The 20,838-nt window shown below is 39.9% G+C and overlaps 1 protein-coding gene across 14 annotated transcripts in view; it reads right to left on the bottom strand.

Annotated features, from left to right (window-relative positions):
• The window catches only part of RAPGEF2 (Rap guanine nucleotide exchange factor 2), a 246,738-nt gene that overhangs the window by 15,038 nt on the left and 210,862 nt on the right, over window positions 1-20,838 (bottom strand). For 13 of the 14 annotated variants that reach the window (XM_082461630.1, XM_082461631.1, XM_082461642.1 and 10 more), the window contains 13 exons: window positions 17,155-17,307; window positions 16,723-16,887; window positions 14,275-14,382; window positions 13,978-14,181; window positions 13,767-13,875; window positions 13,037-13,283; window positions 8,162-8,319; window positions 7,297-7,537; window positions 5,061-5,444; window positions 2,764-2,975; window positions 2,550-2,673; window positions 1,925-1,948; window positions 649-872 (listed from right to left, as the gene is read on the bottom strand). In XM_082461630.1, coding sequence (XP_082317756.1) covers window positions 649-872; window positions 1,925-1,948; window positions 2,550-2,673; window positions 2,764-2,975; window positions 5,061-5,444; window positions 7,297-7,537; window positions 8,162-8,319; window positions 13,037-13,283; window positions 13,767-13,875; window positions 13,978-14,181; window positions 14,275-14,382; window positions 16,723-16,887; window positions 17,155-17,307 — 2,353 coding nt within the window. The remainder of the gene's footprint in view (window positions 1-648; window positions 873-1,924; window positions 1,949-2,549; window positions 2,674-2,763; window positions 2,976-5,060; window positions 5,445-7,296; window positions 7,538-8,161; window positions 8,320-13,036; window positions 13,284-13,766; window positions 13,876-13,977; window positions 14,182-14,274; window positions 14,383-16,722; window positions 16,888-17,154; window positions 17,308-20,838) is intronic. The other variant, XM_082461637.1, reaches the window with a different exon arrangement.

The following is a 20,838-nucleotide window of genomic DNA, read 5'->3' as shown; positions in this document are numbered from 1 at the left end:
GGTAAGTCTGATAACCTGAATCTTTCTCAAATTATCTAACATTTAAGCCCTATAGAAAGTATCTTCAAACTTGCCCATAAAAGACCCCAAAGTGTCCTAAATGGAAAATGCCTCTGTCTTACAAATATGGATGCCATGAAAGAGAAAGTAGCCCCCATTTCTGGCCTGGCCGGACTTTCAAAGGCCGGGGAGCTACACATTAGGCTGAGCTGTGGTTCCCTGTGGAGAATTCCTGCCTTACACGGTAGCTGAGCTCATTGCCAAGTGCCGGCCGGGCTGAGGGGGTCAGAGGCGGCCAGCACACCTAGCTCTGTGCCCCTTCCAGGCTGCCCATCCCTTGGCAAGTATCTTTGTGAGAAAACAAGGGATGCAAAGGGGAGCTGCACCTGCCCCTGTGTTCCCTGGCGGCACTCTGGCTGCGTCGGGATGAAACCAAAGCCAGTCACCCCGAAGAAGCCTACGGTGTCGTGGTCCCCACGCGAACCCCGTTGGGCACGGGGCTCAGCCCGGGACAGCGCCACGTGGTCCCCAGAGCCGCCTTCAAGGGAAAGGCGAGCTTGTCTCAGGATGCTAGGTCCCCCTGCGCCCAGCCAGGAAACCAATCTGCACTCCAGCCGGACCCGGCAGCCGCCTTAAGGAGAAACTCACGTGTGTTGGTGGCCGGCTCGCACTGCAGGGATAACGTCTGAAGGCTCTCCTCGTCCATCTCCAGCTCCAAATTGGACAGGTACTGCTTCACTTTTCGAGCCATTTGGGCGTCCTCGTAAAGCTTTTTGGCATTGAGAAAGGAGCTACGACGCACCCGCTTTTTGTGACCACCTGTCTGAGCAACGTCTAGCACTGTTGCGTTTGTACTACCCTGGCTGAGAGACCTGGAAGACGAAAAGGTAGAGCTGCAGCTCGCTCCAGCATGGGATCACTTCATCTACTGGAAACGTGCCGAGACTCCTACAAATAGTCTACGTTCAAAAGGCCACATGCCTCATTCTGGTAAGTAAACTTTACAAAGGAATATAGAATCATACAGATCAAAAAAAATTTTTTTTCAAGTTTAAAGAGAATCCTACATACACTCTACATACACATATATGTTTGGCACTTGTTCTGTTTCAACTAGAAAATTCTACTTTTCGCCTCTATAGAGCATTCAAGGCAGCTCTCTTGTAGAAGCCAGCAAGTAATAATGATTATATGTAAAAGCTCATGCAAGAATAAACACACAGTTGCAATCATTAAGAGTGACATTAATTTCTTTTCTCCTAAGGAGGATGTCTTACATAAATTTAAAGAAATTACAATGTTCACGATTGTTTTCTTATTGCTTGGGTTAAATGTAGTGAGTTTGTCAAGTACTATGGTCAATCTGTTAATAAAATGGTCATGCAAATGTGAAAACACATGTATGGAAACTAGCACATGAGTTGTTAAGAATTATTTTTGAAAAGAATTGATTTATAGGATGAAAACAGTAGTTAGTTGAGCTGTAAAAAATTTAGTTTTAACACCGAGGGGCCCCTTTTGTATTACATATATTTACTTCTCAAAAATCTGTGCAATAGTATTTAAACTGCACAATTTTTCCTTCTGACATCCTTTCTCCCCTCACCCCAGGTTAGATTTTTCTCATTTCAAAACACACGAATTATATTAAAATAAAGTCTTTCTGAAAGCTCAGGACTAGGCCTGGCCCGCTGTTCCCCAGAACAATCATCAATCATTTCACAGCTCTCTTGGGTCATGACCTCAAAAGCAAAAGCCCCAGTAGATTAAACTTGAAGTCAGTTTGCCAACTGAAATTCTGCTAGAGCAAGAGGGTTAAGAAAAAAATGCAAAAATGCAAAGCATCAGAAAACACAGCGGGTAAGAAAACAATGCCACGAGCGGGACGAGAACAGTGTGGGGGTGCAGTGTCCTCGCCACTTACCCCAGACTCCTCCACTTCTTCTTCCTGTAAGTGAGAGCCGTGGAGGTTGAAGCATGGGTGTAGAGAGAGACAGAGAGATCACAAGCTCAGAAAGAAAGGACTAGACTTCTGGATAAGCAGTACTAGAAGCCCACAAACCTTCTCACACACACAACTTGACCAGCAACAGTTTTCTGGCTCAAAAGACAAGCATACGTAAATATTTGGTTCTAAAGACTTTTGTTCTCTCCTTCACTGGATTCATCATTTTTGGCTACACTGACAGCTAAATCCCTTGTGTGGACGGTGAGACAATACTGTTCGGGTTGTTTATACATTTTAGCTCATGCTATCAATGACACCTTGTAGCTCTGCAAGTCAGCGTTCTGAAAAATAAAAATAGCTGCGCCTCATGTTCAATGAACAATGTCTGAGGGACCAACCGTTTTCACTGACAGCCCACAGTGCACACTGGATGTGGAATCAGACAGTCATTCCAAGTCAGAGCTCGACGGAGATTCCCCACACACCCTGGTACATTTCACCATGCTACAGGCGGGCCCATTCAGAATCTTCTCATTTACTAGGAGGCTCTAAGCTCAACCTTCCCTAACCCCGCGAGCACTGCTGAGGGAGACACACTCACCGAGTCCTGAACATGAGGGCAGGGTCCATGTTCACAGAGGCCATTCGGCCAACGTGACGAATTTCTTTTGCAATCATTCTTAGCTTCTCAAAATTGACCAGCCCGTCGACTTTGGAGTCGTTCCCTGTAATTGGCAAAGAAGGAAAAGGGAATCACGTGGCATTTACCCTATGCCCCCACAAGTGGAGACAGAAATCTTCCAACTTATACTTACCCTCGTGAAGGAACGTGAGGTCCTTCTTGATCACCGGGAACAGGGGGATGATGGGAGGCTGTAGGTTTTGGCTGTTGAGGACATTGCGGTATTTTGCCATGTTTCTGGAAGGATCAAACAGGTCTTGGAGATCTTGAAACAGCTTTTCGTATTTATTGGGAAGTTTTTCCCAGGTGGTTCGCAGTCTTGCCACTGGTGCCAGGTTTAGGCCGCTGAGGGGGGAAGAAAGAAAAGCGGTATAAAATTAAACGACTCATCCTTACGAAGTAAGTAAAAGAGCATGTTGTTTATTTCTTAACATGTAACAGCTCTGTGTGAATGCTGTGAATACACAGCAAAGTACAGGATTCATAAGAGCGTTAGTAATTCTGGGTAAGGAGAATTGAAGCTGGACCCAGGGACAGGGCCGAGGGGTTTTACTCTTCTTCCCTTTACACCCTCCTGGTCTGTTTACTGTGAACAGAACAACTGGAATGTCAGGTGTCCTGAGGGCAGGGCTGTGTTTCGTTGCTTCACCTCCATACATAAAGTGCTTGGTGCCAAGCAGCCGTCTGATAAAACAGACTAGACAAATATCCTGGAGTAGCAACATGAAACAAAAGCCGTAAGAACAGGAAGAGTAACAGATATCGTATGTTAACGCATATATGTGGAATCTGAAAAAACTGGTATAGACCGTCTTATCTACAAAGCAGAAATAGAGACACAGACGTAGAGAACAAATGTATGGATACCAAGGGGGAAAGCAGGGGGGAGGGGGAGGGAGGAACCGGGAGATTGGGATTGACATACATACGCTATTGATATTACGTATACAATAGACAACTGATGGGAACATACAGTAGAGCACAGGGAACTCTACTCAATGCTCTGTGCTGACACAAATGGGAAGGAAATCCAAAAAAGAGGGGATATATGTATACGTATCAATGATTCACTTTGCTGTACAGCAGAAACTATCACAACATTGTAAAGCAACTATACGCCAATAAAAAGTAAAAAAAAAAAAACCAATAAGAGAATGATCAAACTCCTAGACAGAAAAAATGACTAACTGAATCATCACCAGCAACATCAATATTGCTCATTGTTTCAGTCTGCACTTTCTTCCAGCCTCAGTCTAAGCACTTAAAAGGGAAGAAAAGTAACACTTACTAGGCATCCCCCTGCCTTGTGCTGGCTGAAACCCCACATACATTATGGCATTTAGTCTACTTGATAACTCTTTGGGTCACTGTTACTTTATAGAGAAATAAACCGACTTTCAGAGAAGTTCAAATAATTTGCCCAAAGTCACAGAGCTAAAAAAGTGGTGAATATAGATTTTCTGGGCTTTAAATCAGCATAAAAGAGAATTTTTTTTGAAGTATAGCTGATTTACAATGTTGTGTTAGTTTCAGGTGTACACAGCAGAGTGATTCATCATATATACATATACACACACACACACACACACACACATATATCTATATATATCTATTCTATCTATATATAAAAAGAATATCTATTCGTTTACAGATTCTTTTCCCTTATAGACTATTACAAAATACTGAGGAGAGTTCCCTGTGCCATACAGCACGTCCTTGTTGGTTATCTATTTTAATTATTATTTATTTATTTTTATTTTTGGCTGTGTTAGGTCTTCATTTCTGTGCGAGGGCCCTCTCTAGTTGCGGCGAGCGGGGGCCACTCCTCATCGCGATGCGCGGGCCTCTCACTGTCGCGGCCTCTCTTGTCGCGGAGCACAAGCTCCAGACGCGCAGGCTCAGTAGTTGTGGCTCACAGGCCTAGTCGCTCCGCGGCATGTGGGATCTTCCCAGACCAGGGCTCGAACCCGTGTCCCCTGCATCGGCAGGCAGACCCTCAACCACTGCGCCACCAGGGAAGCCCCAGGTTATCTATTTTATACATAGTAGTGTGTACATGTTAATCCCAAACTCCCTGATTTATCTCTCCCCCACCTCTTCCCCCTTTGCTAACTATCCATTTGTTTTGCACGTCTGTGAGTCTGTTTCTGTTTTGTAAATAGGTTCATTTATATATATATATTTTTTAAGATTCCACGTATAAGCGATATCATATGATATTCGTCTTTGTCTGGCTTACTTCACTTAGTATGATCATCTCTAGGTCCATCCATTACAAGAGATTTTAAATTAAGGATTAAGAGAAAAAGAATTGTTCCATATGATGCAATTAAAAACTACTACACTCACACAGAGCACATGGTTTTCAGGGATCGATACATTTTTTAAACCTGCAAACTGAATCGAACCTTACGACAAATATGCTCTTACCTGATGATCGCAAACATGGAGTTAAAATTCTTGCACTCCCTGCAGTGCAGAGCTATCTTGATGAAATGCTTGATGATCTTCATCCTCTTCAGCTGGTTCGTCTCCCGCAGAATCTCAGAGGCTACCCAGAACGTCTCCTGGTTAATGACTTCCTCGAATTTCTTCAGGTTGGCGCAGCTGGTTTTCGATCTGAGCTTGAATAAATCATCTATATACTCAGTGGGCTCGATGTTGCGGAAGAGCTCGAAGTTCCGCATGGAGAGCTGCGTGGCCGCCTCTACGGTGCTGAGCTGCAGCAGGGAGATCTGGCTCTCCCTCAGCAACTCCTGAGCGTCTTCGTCCGAACAAAGCGTCTCTGTCTCCATGTTGTTTTTCAAGTAATACCTGTGACAGACACAGAATTCAGAGCCTAAGCAGCAGTCCCGCGATACTCCCTGAACGAACAGTGCTGTCTACTCAGCGGTGGTGAGAGCGCTCCACTGAATGACGGAAGGACAGACGGAGAAGGCAGCGGCTCCTCGGTCACCAGATCACAGAACCCGGCCCAGACGCCACCGACAGAGACTACCGCATCACATGGAATTGCATCTGGACCAGGTGCGATCCACCTTGTCTTGTCCTTCCCTGCCTTCTAGATTACCTTTTTTTTTTTGCTAAAAAGGACAGAAAATAGCTAAATGTTAAAAATTATCAGTCTAAATAATGAAAAAAGCTCTACGGAAGGAAGCAGGAAAGATTGATCAATCCAAGTTTACCTATTTATTCAAATACCAAAGAAACCTATAAGCTATTTCCCTCTGTTTGATCCTATAAGGAGAACGATCCTAAAATGGATTTTAACTTTCAAATATCTGATTTTCATGAAAACCCTCCAAGTAAGTGGGGCAGGTATTATTCCCATTTGTCAGATGAGGAAATGGAAGCTCGCAAAGATGGACGCCCGCCGTAGAGAGAAAACTCAGGGTGAGCTCTCCTTTCTCTCCGTTAAGTGACTTGGTGAAAACAGAATCCAGATGTTCGCCCTGTGATTTTTTTTTTCTTTCCCGATTTTATACAAAGATGCTCTCCTTAAGGCAGATTCCATAAAGGAAGAAACAGAATGAGCAGGGTGGTCCTGCTAAACTGGCCTTCTGCATATATCACCGAAGACACAGACCTCGGGGCCTTGACACTCACAGATTTCACGTTCTCAATTTTGATTACTCATGAAGCCCGCGATGTGAATCCACTTGTAATTTTCTTGAATACTGACTGTGAATCATGACTCTGCACCTCAGTGAGATTTGGAGAACTCCACCATGATTACAGATAGGTCAGTGCACATTCAAATGCTAACGAGACAATGGGCCTCCTAAAACAACCCTGCCCGCTAGTGTCAGGGCTGGAAATAAAGTGAAAGTGAAGAAGACAAAGGAAGTTATAGCTGACGGCAAGAAAGCAGAAGCTCTGAATGAATTAAACCGGGTTTAGATGCATAACACGAAGAAGTCAAGAATACAGTGAAACACTCCATACGGCGAGAAAAAAAGAAAAAACGTGATTTATGAAAACAATTTTCATTAAGCGCAGAATCTAGTCATTATACGAGAGCCAAAACTGAACTACTTTTTCAACTTTCCCTTATTTGTGATTTGAGGCTATCAATTACATTTTATCAATGGAAACACCACGCAAGAGGCTAACAAGATCCCATACAATATTCTCCTACGAGTACTGTGTGATATAAGCGCTCTGAAGACCAAGCAGCAGAAGACCACACTCTGAGGCAAAGGAGGTTTGGTTCCAGAGTTAAGAAGGGTTTTTCATAGTGTCATGAACAATAACAGGCAGTTTTAGCCAGCCACACTGTCACAGACATCTCCGCATAAACAAACGAAGCTCCTGGAAAAGTCCGGTAGGCAGGAGTGGGTGACAGAGGATACTAGTGGAAGATGTGTTTGTGAAGGTGCGTCTCCCAGGAGAAGGGAGCGTGTCCTTACGGGAGCGTGAGCGCTGGCCGGCAGGAACAATGGTCAGGTCACAGTGCCCCTGTTTTGCACAAGCTCCTAAGAGATCCTTTGCAAGGGGTCAACAGTCTACTGTGTGCATTTCCTTTGATACGGCAATGCTTGGTGAATGGGGAAAATCTTGCTTTTAATCTGCAACTTATTTTAAAAACCCTCAGAAAGCGTTCACCAGACTCTGATGTGGGTTTAAGGGTGGGGTAAAGAAATCCAACAGGATAGACGACGTCTACCTTCCACTCAGCTGTATTCTGTCGGCAAGTTTGGAAAGCTGATCCGGAAGTCTCCTTTGTTTGATCACTCCCTCTGGCGTGACAGAGACCTCACAGAGTGCGTACTGGTCCGGGGTGGCGGTCACAGCAAACTCCCGGATGGCCTGAATGACCACCTCCTTCGCCGTGGTGTCCTTACTGATCATGATGTATCGGCTTTGCTGGTCAGCCTTGAAAACCCTTAGCACTTGATCTGGCAAGTCTGGGGGAAAGAAGAGCCATCCGTCAGCAGAAAGGATTTCAGTACCTGGCAACACAATTACGGGATGCAACCTGAAAACGTCTCCTTAGAGAAGATAATGCTAAACTGTCATCTCTCCCTTACTTCAAGCCTCCTGCAAAGATTCACTCAGTCAATATACAGGCATGCTGCACGAACACATCTGCCCTAAAGATAACCACATTACCCACAGATAAAGGCAAACAGACCAGGTCACACAGCAGCATGATGGTTGTCAGGTTGGCAGCAGAAAATGAAAAATTTAAAACTAAAGTCCATCTTTATTACACTGAAGAGCCCAGGAAGCTGACTGAAAATATGGCTCTTACTCTTTATTTAACATGACCTGGTGACACCCGCACGGTGCGTGTTAACTTCACTGTAGGAAAGAGAATGCAAGTTCAGAGAGATTCATTTGCACATGGGCACATCAAATTGGTCTGAAGAATAAAAATGAACCGGTTCCAGCTGTTTGAAATTTACATTTTATCCTGACTTCTAGCATCTGATAGAGTCCATGCCATGCCAAGAGAGACACACACAGCATTACCGTTACGTCAGGGGAAGAAAAGACGAGAAAACAAAAGCAGTGTGGGCCATGCTTACCAGGAGTAGCACTGAAGTCTAAAATGCGATGATGGGACTGCAGCAAGTCAGGATTACTGGATGACAAAGTTCCACTGACGGGCAGCGCGGTCGGGATATGCTTGGTCTGCCTTAATCCAACTATGCTGTCATCCTGAGACTGACCAATCCCGATGTCGCTGAACCAACAGGAAAGGTAGAAAACAGACGATCGGCAAGTTAGAAAGTTATGACTCATCAACAGATAGTGCGCACAGACAATAAATAAACCATATTTCAGAAAACCCGCCGTTAACGTACAACTATCATTAATAAATTCGGTTGGAAATTGCAAAAGCAACTCCTGCTTAAGTGTATCCAACTCATGTTCTTAAGTGCATAGCATGTTTCTCTAAAACCTTTGCCTTTTTAGCTTAAGACAAATCATAACAAATATTAGTAGTTTCTCAGTACAGACATATATTCAAGAAAAGATAAGCCCTAGTTAGTCATGGAAATAGAGTTAAGAAAAAGCACATTTTTAAAAAAGCATTTAGTCACTCAAATGATGACTTTTGCCTCAGAACGGTAAGTTGTTTTATAATCTTAAAGAAATGAAGAAATTGAGTAAAAAATGAATAGAGAAAAAAAAATCCAAACTGTCCCAACTTCATTCTCCAGTGTTTCAGAGAAATAAATGAGATCACAATGGAGTCAAATGTAAAGAAAGCTTGACACAGACATTATTTCCTAATTATACAGAGCATAAAAAAGCAGTGGTGCGTGGTGACATTTCTTGGCACCAAAAAAGAGGCAATGGAAATCCAATGACTCACTTTCACTTTGAACTCTCTGCTCAACATTTCTAGTTCTACGTTTAAGCTCCCAGAGAAATGCTACTTACTATGGATAGCTACAAACTCATTTCCATTTATAAAAGCCTGGGGACATCTCTTGAAACATGATTTAATAATACGTAACATTATTTCTAGATTTGAAGGGCCAACTGTTTCCAAAACAAAACATCAGAATAAAACAATAAGCACAAACAAGCACAAAATAAGTAGAACACAAGCAAATGGTTATAGCTCTGACCAATTTCTATAAATACCTTGAAACAAGGAGAAAGAAGATCGTACTAAGGTTGGGATACAAACCAAGGTGCCATAAAATTAAGACACTTAGCATCAATCAGGCTTTCAGACATGACAGCTTGATCAAAATAACTACCATTTTTAATGGCTGTGCAAAGAAAAAAAAAAACCTAGCAACGTTCTTCCTCTTTATTTGGGAGGGAAATGGAAATTACAGAGGCAAATAAGCAAGTACAAGACCAAAGATGATTTTAGTGTAAATTCTTCAAACTTCATAGGTAAATATGATCCAGCGATCCCACTCCTGGGCATATATCTGGAGAAAACACTAATTTGAAAAGATACACACACCCCAGTGTTCATAGCAGCACTATTTACAATAGCCAGATGTGGAAGCAACCTAAGTGTCCATAGACAGATGAATGGATAAAGAAGATGTGGTATATATATATACAATGGAATACTACTCAGCTATAAAAAGGAATGAAATAATGCCATTTGCATCAACATGGATGGACCTAGAGATTACCATACTAAGTGAAGTAAGTCAGACAGAGAACAACAAATATCTATGATATCGCTTACATGTGGAATATTAAAAAATGGTACAAATGAACTTATTTACAAAACAGAAATAGACTCACAGACATAGAAAACAAACTTACGGTTACCAAAGGGGAAGGTGGGGAGGGATACACATTAGGAGTTTGGGATTAACATACACACACTACTATATATAAAATAGATAACCAACAAGGCTGCTTAGCCTGGGGAACTATACTCAATATCTCGTAATAACCTATATGGGAAAAGAATCTACAAAGTATGTATATATAAAACTGAGTCACTTTGCTGTACACCTGAAAGTAACACAACATTGTAAATCGACTCTATTGCGATAAAAGTTAAAAAAAAGATTCTAAGGTAAGTCCACAACAAAATTAAATTTCCACTGAAGTGCATAGAGGCATGTATATACAGACCAAAAGGATTCATGTTCTATGCAACATTAAAACCTTCACATTATTAGTGGAATTTTATTTTTCAACCATATAAACTAGGCTTTACTGCCAGAAATATTACATGTCATACGTACATGAGACAACTGCTCTGGACTCAGACCAAAGACAGAGCCAACTGGGCCTTTGCTGGTACAGACGCTATCAATCCTGGTACACTCCAGGCATCCCCCAATGAGCAGCCTTCTTCAGAGCTGTTTCTCTGCAACGTTTCAATACCAAGCGTGATGACCTAACGCTCTACTATCAACTGTATCTCTGCCGTCCACAGATGCAGGGTTACTCTTGGACTGAAACCACTTTGTATTAAAGGTTTAGTTCAGAAAGGTCCACCTCTGAGCACATTCTCTTGTTGCTGGACCTCTAGAACTCTCTCATTGCTACTGAGATTTTTTGACCTTGGTTAACTTTATACGCAGTCTGTTGGTTTATTCTCTCTTTCCTCAGGGTTCTGCAGTCTTTCTCCACTTACCCGACAAACAGACCTGAGCTTTACCAGCCTCCTGCCCACCCACCCCATACTCACATCACTCTACCGGGCCTATCCTTGTCAGGCTGCCACCATACAACATCTTAGCTTCTGTGATACTGATAATGTTTGAGAGAGAAAAAAAAAAAAACTATATCTGGAAGATTGATCTGGGACTTTCCTGATGGTCCAGTGATTAAGCATCTACCTTCCAATGCAGGGGATGTGGGTTCGATCCCTGGTCGGGGAACTAAGATCCCACGTGCCTTGGGGTAACTAAACCTGCACGCCACAACTAGAGAGAAGCCCATGTGCCACAACTACTGAGCCTGCGTGTTCTAGAGCCTGCGCACCGCAACTACTGAGCCTGCGTGCCACAACTACTGAGCCCGTGCACCACAACTACTGAGCCCACGTGCCACAACTAAAGAGAAGCCCGCAACGAAGAGCCTACATGCCGCAATGAAGACCAGCGCAGCCAAAAAATAAACAAATTTAAAAATTAAAAAATATAAAGTACTAGAAGATTTATCTGCCTGACTACTTTGGTAGCTTTGTCAAAAAAAAAATACTTCTAAACATATGCTTATTTCTAGGAGAGAAAAGTTTTAGTAGTAACTAGTATTAAATAAAGTCTATCATACCAATATAATAGATCCTACAGTTTACTGAGCCTTCTTTTAAATATAACTATCTTTTCATTTCATTTCAATTATATTACATACATGGATTATTTCAAATAATTTTCATAATATTTAATATTTCATAAATATTTCATAAAAAGATTTAAATGAGTCATATATGTTCTTCAATGCAAATTATTTAAGATGTTTCCTCAGTGCTTTAAAAATCATCACGTCTAATTATTATCCTTTTTTCTTCTCCCTTTTCTAGCTTGTGAATATCTTTCTAAATGCACAGAATAACATTATACATAGTATCCTCATCCTGTGTCCTTCGCCAGCACCCTGTACTGGGGATCGATTACGTCCCAGCTCTTACATGTCACGTTTCTATTAATACTCGGCAGGGTCATGCTGACTTGTGTTAGATTGTTTTAAAGGTTCATATTTAACTCATGGTCAACTGAGTCTAAGATTTTTTTTTTGTTATTGTCCTGCTAATAATTCTACATTGAAGTAACTGAAGTAACTTTTCTTATCTACTTAAAAATGTGTTTTTCATCAAGAAGGGTCACTTAAGAAATCGATTCCTATTTTCTATAACGCCAGCAGGCCTAATCCACTGTCTCTTAGAAACTTACTTGGTATAAACATACTCTCGAGTCTATAAATATAGCCATTTTACTCACTGCTTATCCTCAGGACTCTGCTGTAGCAGTCTTTTCTAGCTGATATGAAACCACCAATCATTATAGTTTAATGGGGAAAACACAAGTTTGACACTCGACCCATTAACAGCATATCCTAGACCATATCTCTCTAATCTTTGGATGAAAATTTTATCTGAAGTGGAATTAAAAAAAAGAAATGCCCAATACACTCCTGAATGCTTATATGTACTGCTCCTCTGTAGGACCCATTAGATTATCAAAGAAAGAAAATAACCTTTATGTTTTCAAGTTATCTCTTACACCTCTGTAGTTTGAGGAATCAATAATAAATGAATTTGGGGCACCCGTGTAATTTAATACTTTAAAGAATTTTGGCTGATGGTAACTGGGTTTTATAGAACACCCACAGACCCAGAAGGAGCTAAAATGAAGACAAAAGCAAGCAGACAAGCAAAGCTAAAAAAGTGCGACACCTGCAACTTTGTCTGGTTTGAGCTCCTGGAGTAAGTAAACAGCTAAGAAGAGATTCAAGAATACACCTGACATTCTGACTGCAGAGCCCACTGGGAGGAAGGAAAGGAGTTCTGTGCTTGGTTGGTGATGTCTTGGCAACAGTTAAATAACTGAAAACAGGACAGAGAGGAAACAAGAGAATGGCAAGCGTGAACGGAAGCAACTGGGAGCAGCAATGACTTGGTTGGCAAACAGCAGATGCTGATGGTGGAGAAGACACCCAGAAACAAAGAAGCAGGAGCAGAAGTGACGCCACACCATGGGAGAGATAGGAGCAAACACACATTGTTGCCTTTTAAAAGTCCAAATGAGAAACAAAATATTTCAATGGAGATCGGAGTGGGCAAGTAAGTGGCAAAAATGGGATTAAAACAAACTTAATTGTTCAATATTGCTTCTAAGAGAGCTCAGCCATAAAAGCTTGAAAACATTTTTTACACTCATGTGCAAACACTAGTTACATCACTACCTTTGCATGTCATTTTAACACAATAACATAATGCACAGAAAACTTATACAGACACTTACTTATATGGTTTCTGTGGCAAGATACTAATCCGAGTCTTGTCCAGTATCTTTTTTAGCTTGTTCCTTCCCCCAACAGTGTTGGCTTTACTTTTCTTATTTACTTTTTCAAGTCCTATCACCTGTTCTACGTCTACAGCAAGATCTGGAATGGAGTAGCGACTGGCCTTTTTGATGTCTCCAATTTTAGGGAGGTGAGGAGCACCATTTCTCTTCTCTTCTGACAATCTTGTTAGAAGTTCTTTAAATACTAAAAAGGAAACAAACACCGCAAAACGCCCATTATAAGAAATCTGAACAATTCAAAGGCAATTGTAGAACTTGGAAATAGATAATAAGTACAGACTTCGGCTATCAAAACGGTAATCTCGTAGAAAAACAATACTCCAATGAACAAATGACACCAAGAATCTGTTTTTGTATGTTTTCTGTCACTTCTACTCAGATTAAGTTAAAATAGTACACTCTTTAAATGTATAGATATTTAAAATATTTATCAATAAAAACATCGATAAAAATAACGTTATGGTCCTCAAGTGAGTAGATTTTGATTCAGATCTAATTATACACTTACATAATTAATTCTCTATCTATGCATTTTACTATAAATTTTCATTTCTTATGATGTTTGAATTATAAACATGACTTTTTTCATGATTAAGACCAAATGATAAAAAAAAAAGACCAAAAAAAAGGAGAAAAATGCAAGTATGCAAAAATGTGAAACACTTACCAAATAAATTGGTTTTCACAGTGATAGATAAGTGTGTGTTATTTCTAAGAATTTCCATGGCTTTTGACAGCTGAATATTTTCAAAGTTTTGACCATTTACTTCTAATATCTAAAAATAAAGTTATAAAATTAATTTCAGTTTCCCAGTTGACTAAAGGAGAAAAAGACACCAGTATTTACCCTCATATGTTTGCATTTAGAAATACCATACCTGGTCCCCTCGTTTCAAGCCTGCCTCGGTTGCTTTGCTACCTGAATCTACACTGTCAACAAAGATTCCAAATCCTTTCTCTGAGCCTCCAAGTAAGATGAAAGGCAAGGGAGCTTCTCGGGATGGTTTTGTGAGTGTCATCAATCTTCTTTTTGCTTTAGCAGCACAAGCAATATTTAACAGCCTTAGATGTCCACCCATTTTCTACAAGAGTTCAAGAAGAGTGGTTTCAAAGATGGGCTGAGTAAAATGAACTTAAAGCTGATGGTTTATTTTTTAAAAAGTCACAAGTATTACCTCTCTTTCCAGATTATTTTCAAATTCTTCTAGAAATCGAGTCATCGCAGGATCCCCTTCAAAGTCATTGAAGTGATTATTCACCCACAATAATACTACCCGTGTAACCTGCAAAATCAATCATTTTTAATAGGTTTTCTTCTTTCTAGCGCTAAAAATTTACGATTAAAGTCATTTCAGAAAAGTTATCCAACAAACAATTTACCTAATAACAATGAACAAGAAAAGTAAACAACAAAACTCTCAGATTTCATTCATAAGAGGATGACCTTCTGAAAATATATATTAACACTTTGAATGTGGACTTTACGCTGTTTGGCCGAGAAGGGTTTTGAATCTGTGAAGGATGGTAACTAAGTTTTATCTTGCTTCGTCTCAAAATATATTTGAAATAGGTCACAACAAAAACTATAATAAAATCAAAATAAACTAATACAAAAGAAGACAGAAACTTTTAACATCTACAATTCTGCAGGAAAAATGAGTAGCCTTTTCTTACCCTGCACACACGTTTTCACTGAGCTTTATACAGAACAATACACACACTCACAGCTATGGAATATTAGCTTTGTACCAGCAAGAACTGTGTGACCTTCGTTAGACTATAAGTTCCATGAGGACGACAACTTTATCTGTTATGTTCTAAGGGCATCCTTAATATTTATAACAACATCTAATTCTCAGTAAAATTTTACTATATGAAGTGAGTACAACTGCAACTTTAAATATAAAAGTACCTGTTTTATTTTACATGAGTTTAATGTTCTAAACCTTGAATAACAAGATCAAAGAAATTTTCCATAGCATTGTTTTCAAGCATTAACTAACCTCTTAAAGTGTGAAAATTAAGCATGCTATTCTAGCAGTAAAGAAACAGAGTAGACGGTACACAGTTAATCTTCAAACTGCAGTTAAAATACTGTTTATAGTCAGTACGCTGTGACAAATTATAGTATATAACCTGACTAATCACTCAGGAGTCAACTCTTGATATTTATATTAATTTTTTGTCATTTATTTCCACTAATGCCCATTTTTCAAGTTTAGGAAACCCAGATGATCATCTCCCCTGAAACTATATCCTTAACACCTGACCTTTTCATAAAATTAAAATTTTGTAGCTGAGAAGCCCACTTAAAAGTCTACTAGCCATATTCCAGGTTAGAAAAACGAGATTCATAAATCATAAACTGAATACTACCGACTACCACCACAATACCTTTAAGATGCGCTAAGAGACTGCTGAGAGCCAGGCACTACACAGTTATTCATCTTCACAGCAACCCCAAAAGGAGGCTGACTACTGTTTTACAAGTAAAGAGATGAGTAGCAAGAGGATGAGATGACAGAGAATGTAAATGCAGAGGCAATACTAAGGCTAAGGACCTCGGCTGAGGTCTTCTATGCCTGTGACCCTCAGATTATGAAATGAAGAGCATTACTGTCCCAACGAGTGCTCTAGGGCCACGGGCGAGTCAGCGGCAGGGCCAGCGCTGGAGCTGGAGGCCTTTTGCTGCTAGCCCCCAGTTCTGGATTTGTACGCCCTGCCTCTCCCAATTCGGCCTCATGGAAACCAGGCCGCCACGTGGAAGGAGAAATGAGTACAGGCCACGAGTAGCTCTCAAACCTCACAAGACTAGGTACTTTATCACCCACTCTGGCCTTGAGAAAGAGCTTGACTCAAGAGCTGCTGAGGAGGGTTTGTTCAGAATTACATGACTGGGGCCTACCTGCCCGCGATGGTTCTGAGGGGATGCCGCTCGGGTACCAAGTGAAAAACTGTAACTCTTATGTGGTGTACACTGGCCATCCACTGAACCAGAGGATGCAGATTCCCATGGAACCCAGGTGACTGGGGGCTGTGTTTTAACAGAATTTGCAACAGAACTAAAGTTTAAACATTTGCTGGGGGGAAGGGAATCCAGATGGCGGAGGAGAAGGACATGGAACTCACCTCCTCCCACAAATACATCAAAAATACATCCACATAGGGAACGATTCTCACAGAATACCTGCTGAAACATTTGCTGGCCTATGTACTGGCCTTTGCGTTAAAAAGAAAAAAATTTCTAGGGACTTCCCTGGCGGTCCAGTGGTTAAGACTCCGCACTTCCAATGCAGGGGGCATGGGTCTGATCCCTGGTCAGGGAACTGAGATCCCACATGCCACATGGCGTGGCCCAATAAATAAATAAACAAACAAATAAATAAATTGCAAGCCCAAGAGGCAAGGCTTTAAAACAAAAAAAAATTCTAGGGCTGAACTTAGAAATCTATAACAAGAACTAGTATGTGTATCACCTTTTTTTTTTTGGCTTAAGAAGTACATTCTCTTACTCCATCAAAATATTTTGAACATAAGTGGCATGACAAGTACACATTAAAGTCTCTTTAACTTTGTATCTGAATGTTTCATAGTTGAAAGGAAACTAAAACGCAACTTCCAACCTTATCCCTGAGGCTCGGGTCATTAAACCACTCCAACAACTTTTTGCCCACTTCCATCGGGCTGCAGAGGAAAGTCCTATAGGTCAACAGGAAGTCCTCTATGAACGTCGGATCCACCACCGAATGCTCTTCCACCAAATGCATCGTTAATCTCTCTGAGGTGCCCTGCAACAAATCAAAGGCGTCATCCGCATCCCGCATGAAAGGCACCTACATGGTACCTTGATTTCAAACCTTCAGCCTAAGATGAACTGGGCAGTAACATACGCAATAATGAAGAAGACTGCTGTTCTTCAGGAAACATGAAGATTTTTTACAATTGATAACATTTAAGAGAAGTTACGCCTAAAAATGGAGTGGGGGCATCTTACACCGTGCTAACGGCTACTACCTAAACCCTCCTGCCACGGGGCAGAGGCGTGTTTGTCTCACCTTGATGACGATGTGTCCCTTCCTTGTTCCCGTTCGATCGAGCTCTCGGTGTTCCTTCACCATGACGATCTCTCCTTCCTCTTCAACTTTTTGCATGTTCTTTTCTACTTGGTTGAGGATACGGCAGTAATCTTGCTGGGCTATGCAGACAAACTGGAATAAAATGTAAGTCACATGCTAATGATAAAGTGCCTGCGAGAGACCGAGTAGCAGTGCTAATGATTCAGTGTTTTAATTATTTAACACTGACATTTTCCCATGTCTCTCCCATACTTTCTAAATGAGAGCAGTAATGAACCTTAATCGGACTTCTCTACTTTTTAATGTATTTCCTCCTTGGTCAAGAAAAGTTTCATTTTTAGAATATTTATATGTAGTTTATATTAAAAATCCTAACAATGAAAAATATCAGAGGATAAAATTAGAATAGTTCTTTCTCACCACTCCCACCCCCCAACCTGTGACACCTAGAAAACACCGGGAGAGGAGAGTGGACTCTCAGGATAGATATTAAAAAGAAAAAAAAAAAAAGAGCACACACAACTGTGGGCAGAGCAGCAAAATAGCTTTGAAGAGTCTATACGTGGTCGTTTAAGTATCTGTTAGAATTATGGCCCTAACAGAAAGGAAGAATATGAAAAGAATTCAGAATAGAATGATGTAATAATGGATTTTAATCCACTCCATCAGGGTAGCTGCTGGGTGGTCTTTCTAGTTTAAGAATTGTAATGTGCAACCTGAATCCAGGGGACTGAGCTAAGTGACCACGACTTTTTTTAGATTGTGATTTTTTGCTCTACTATCAGTGGGCAGGTACAAACCTGGGACTCCCTGGTGCTTAGGAAATCCTAGCGTGCTAATAAAATCACCATAAAATTGCTTTTCAGAAGAAATTCTCTTACCTGCCCCAACCCTTCCTCCCTGTGGCTTCTAGGCTCAGGTGAACTGATTCAAGCCCCAGCTTTACTACCTCTCACTGTGGGATCCTGGGACAACCACTCGGTGGGCCTCATTTTACCCTCTGAAAAGGGGAGACGACCCGAAGAGCACCAGACTCACAGGATCCTTGTGGAGGCTGAGTGAGATAGTCCAGGTAAAACTCCTGAACTGTGCGAGATACACAGTACGTGCTCAATAAATTTTATTTATTATTTAAAAAATAGATATTAAAACATAATTATCATTTAGTGGGTTTTAAAAATTTGAAAAGATTTTGGGAGCAGCAATTTAAAAATAAAGATGATCTTAATAAAAGATATCAAAATTCAAAGATACCCAAGCAGCAGATATAACAAATTTGCTAATTATATTGATAAAAGAAATCATTTTAGAAAGTCTGTTCAAAAAAGGTCCACAAAACAAGCCACATATTTGTTAAGCTCAAATCATTATTCCTCATAACTGGGATGAAGGTTAATCCTTGCTCTTTTAAAGAAAAAGTTAACAAAAATATACACATCAAGCAATTACTCCTCCACGACCCCAAAGATAAAAAATTTCAGGGCTCAGGGCAAACCATTTAATTACATTTCTTAAGTAGTTTTAAAGAAAGTTAAGAATGAATTCTAGAAATCACTTATTACACAAATCAGCCAGAGGCCAGTGAGGAGGCAACAGTAGATTCGTAAATAAAAATTACTGTCTTCTCTGAATTTTGAATAATTTATTCTTATTTTAAAAATCTGTTAGGAATGAAGAAAGGATGGGCATTTCTTTTTCTCCTTTAAGGTGAAAAGATGAAAAGAGGGAATGGTTAAGTTATAATGTACGTAAGATAAAAGATGCTACAGGCATCTAAAATCATATTTTCATAGGACGTTTAGACTTCTGGCTCAATATTCATGATAATACATTAATTTTTTTAAAAAAACTTAAAACCAAATATTGCAATAATGATTTTAATGACAATGATGACATTATTATTATCATCATGATACTGCAGTAGCTTTACAGGAACTTTCTCACTTTATCCTCCCAACCAGCCCATGAGGAAGGTACTACTATTATCCTCACTGTACAGATGAGGAAACAGCTGTGCCTTCAGGGTGCTAATGTAACCGATGTCTCATAAGTACATGCTTGCTAATTTAAAAAAATTATACATGCATATCGAAATCTTGGCATAACAAAAGGCTAATAATTATTATTTATGAGCAATGCAATTTACAAGTGACTTTCATTGTTTAATATACTTTTCTATATTTTCCATACTTTCTGCATAATCAGTAAAGCTTTTTTACAGAAGTAGCAGCAGCAGTTCACACTCAAGAAAGAGCATTCTATGATATTAAGTTTCTTCCATCAAGTTGATTGATATCATCTCACTAATTTTTCTATTAAGAGTTTAGAATCCAAAAGTTAAAATTCAAAAAGCACAGGCTTTTGTTGTAAGCAATTATGGACAGTTTAATAAATTTTTTTAAATGCCAAAAAAACCCCTACAGACTCATATCCTTAACACTGACCACAGGTGTGTGTATGTTTAAAATCTGTGGTCCTTAGTTTCTTGCCTCAAAAATATTTTTAATTTTTTTCTTTTTACAGGGTAGCAAAATTGTTCCCCAGGTCTCCAAATAATTTTAGGTGTTCTTTCTTATACTCATTTTTAGAGAACATAATTATATCATTTATCTCCTAAAAAAGAAATATATCCCTGAGTTAAAACAAGTAAGTAGAGAGATAAAATGAAAATGCTTTCTGAAGAGAAATGTACTAAAATTAATCTTCTTGACTAAGGACTTAAAGAAATTAGAATAAGTTTGATTTGAAATTCTTAGTGTCTAGACAGACATCTTTGGCATTTCTTCTGCAGCAAACTGAAATACCATCGAAAAAGGGAAAAAAAAAAGGACTCCCAAACTGAATTTCTAATATGGCCATACAGAACTGGTATCTCAAGAGAAATAAATTTTACAAGAGAACATTTATTTTTTATTAGCAAATTTATTTTTGCTTTAAGAAGTTTTTAGGTATAACATGAAATTTATAGGAAAAATATAATTTTTAATTGGTATGATGAAGCCAGTTGAAAATTTGTGAGTTATACACATAATTGTTTTAGTGAGGTTTTATACTTTCAGACAGGTGTTCACAGGTGAAAGTCCTGTATGATCTTGGCACTCTGATATGAAATAAAAATTCAAGCAAGATTTCATCTATAAAAGGGCAATGATTTCATTTCATTTCATTTATTACGTCACAGGATAATTTTCTTTGGGGCACATGACCTCACAACTTTTATTTAGTAGAAATATTAAAAATGATAAAAGAATGAAGTAAAGTTAAACTTTTATCAACATATAAAACAGTCAGCTTTCACTATATCCATGCAATTGCTTTCTCCTCCAAAACTACTGCTAAAATTCAAAGCATCACTAGCTCTCAAAGTCTCAAGAAAACACGAGTCTAACAGATTTACCTTAAGAGGTTAGATCTGTTTAAACTGGTACTTTGCATCTGCAAGGGAGTTCACACCTAATTGTTCACACAGGCATCCAAGTGTTCCCTCCCCGCTGAAGGGTGCAGGGCAGGGCGAGGCCATGCCTGGGTGTCACTGGCAGGCCCTAGATGTAGGTGGTGGAGAGAGGAAGGGGAGACAGAAGTAGAAGAGTGGGAAAGGAAAAGAGGGGCAGGAAGAGGGAAAAAGAAAAGGAAAAGGCATGGATGGGGAATGGAAAACCATGA

The sequence above is a fragment of the Balaenoptera physalus genome (assembly GCF_965194825.1).
Source record: "Balaenoptera physalus genome assembly, chromosome: 5".
NCBI classification, from domain to species: Eukaryota; Metazoa; Chordata; class Mammalia; order Artiodactyla; family Balaenopteridae; genus Balaenoptera; species Balaenoptera physalus.
Note: the sequence above shows the minus strand (reverse complement) of the source record. Positions and strands in the feature narration are given on the sequence as shown.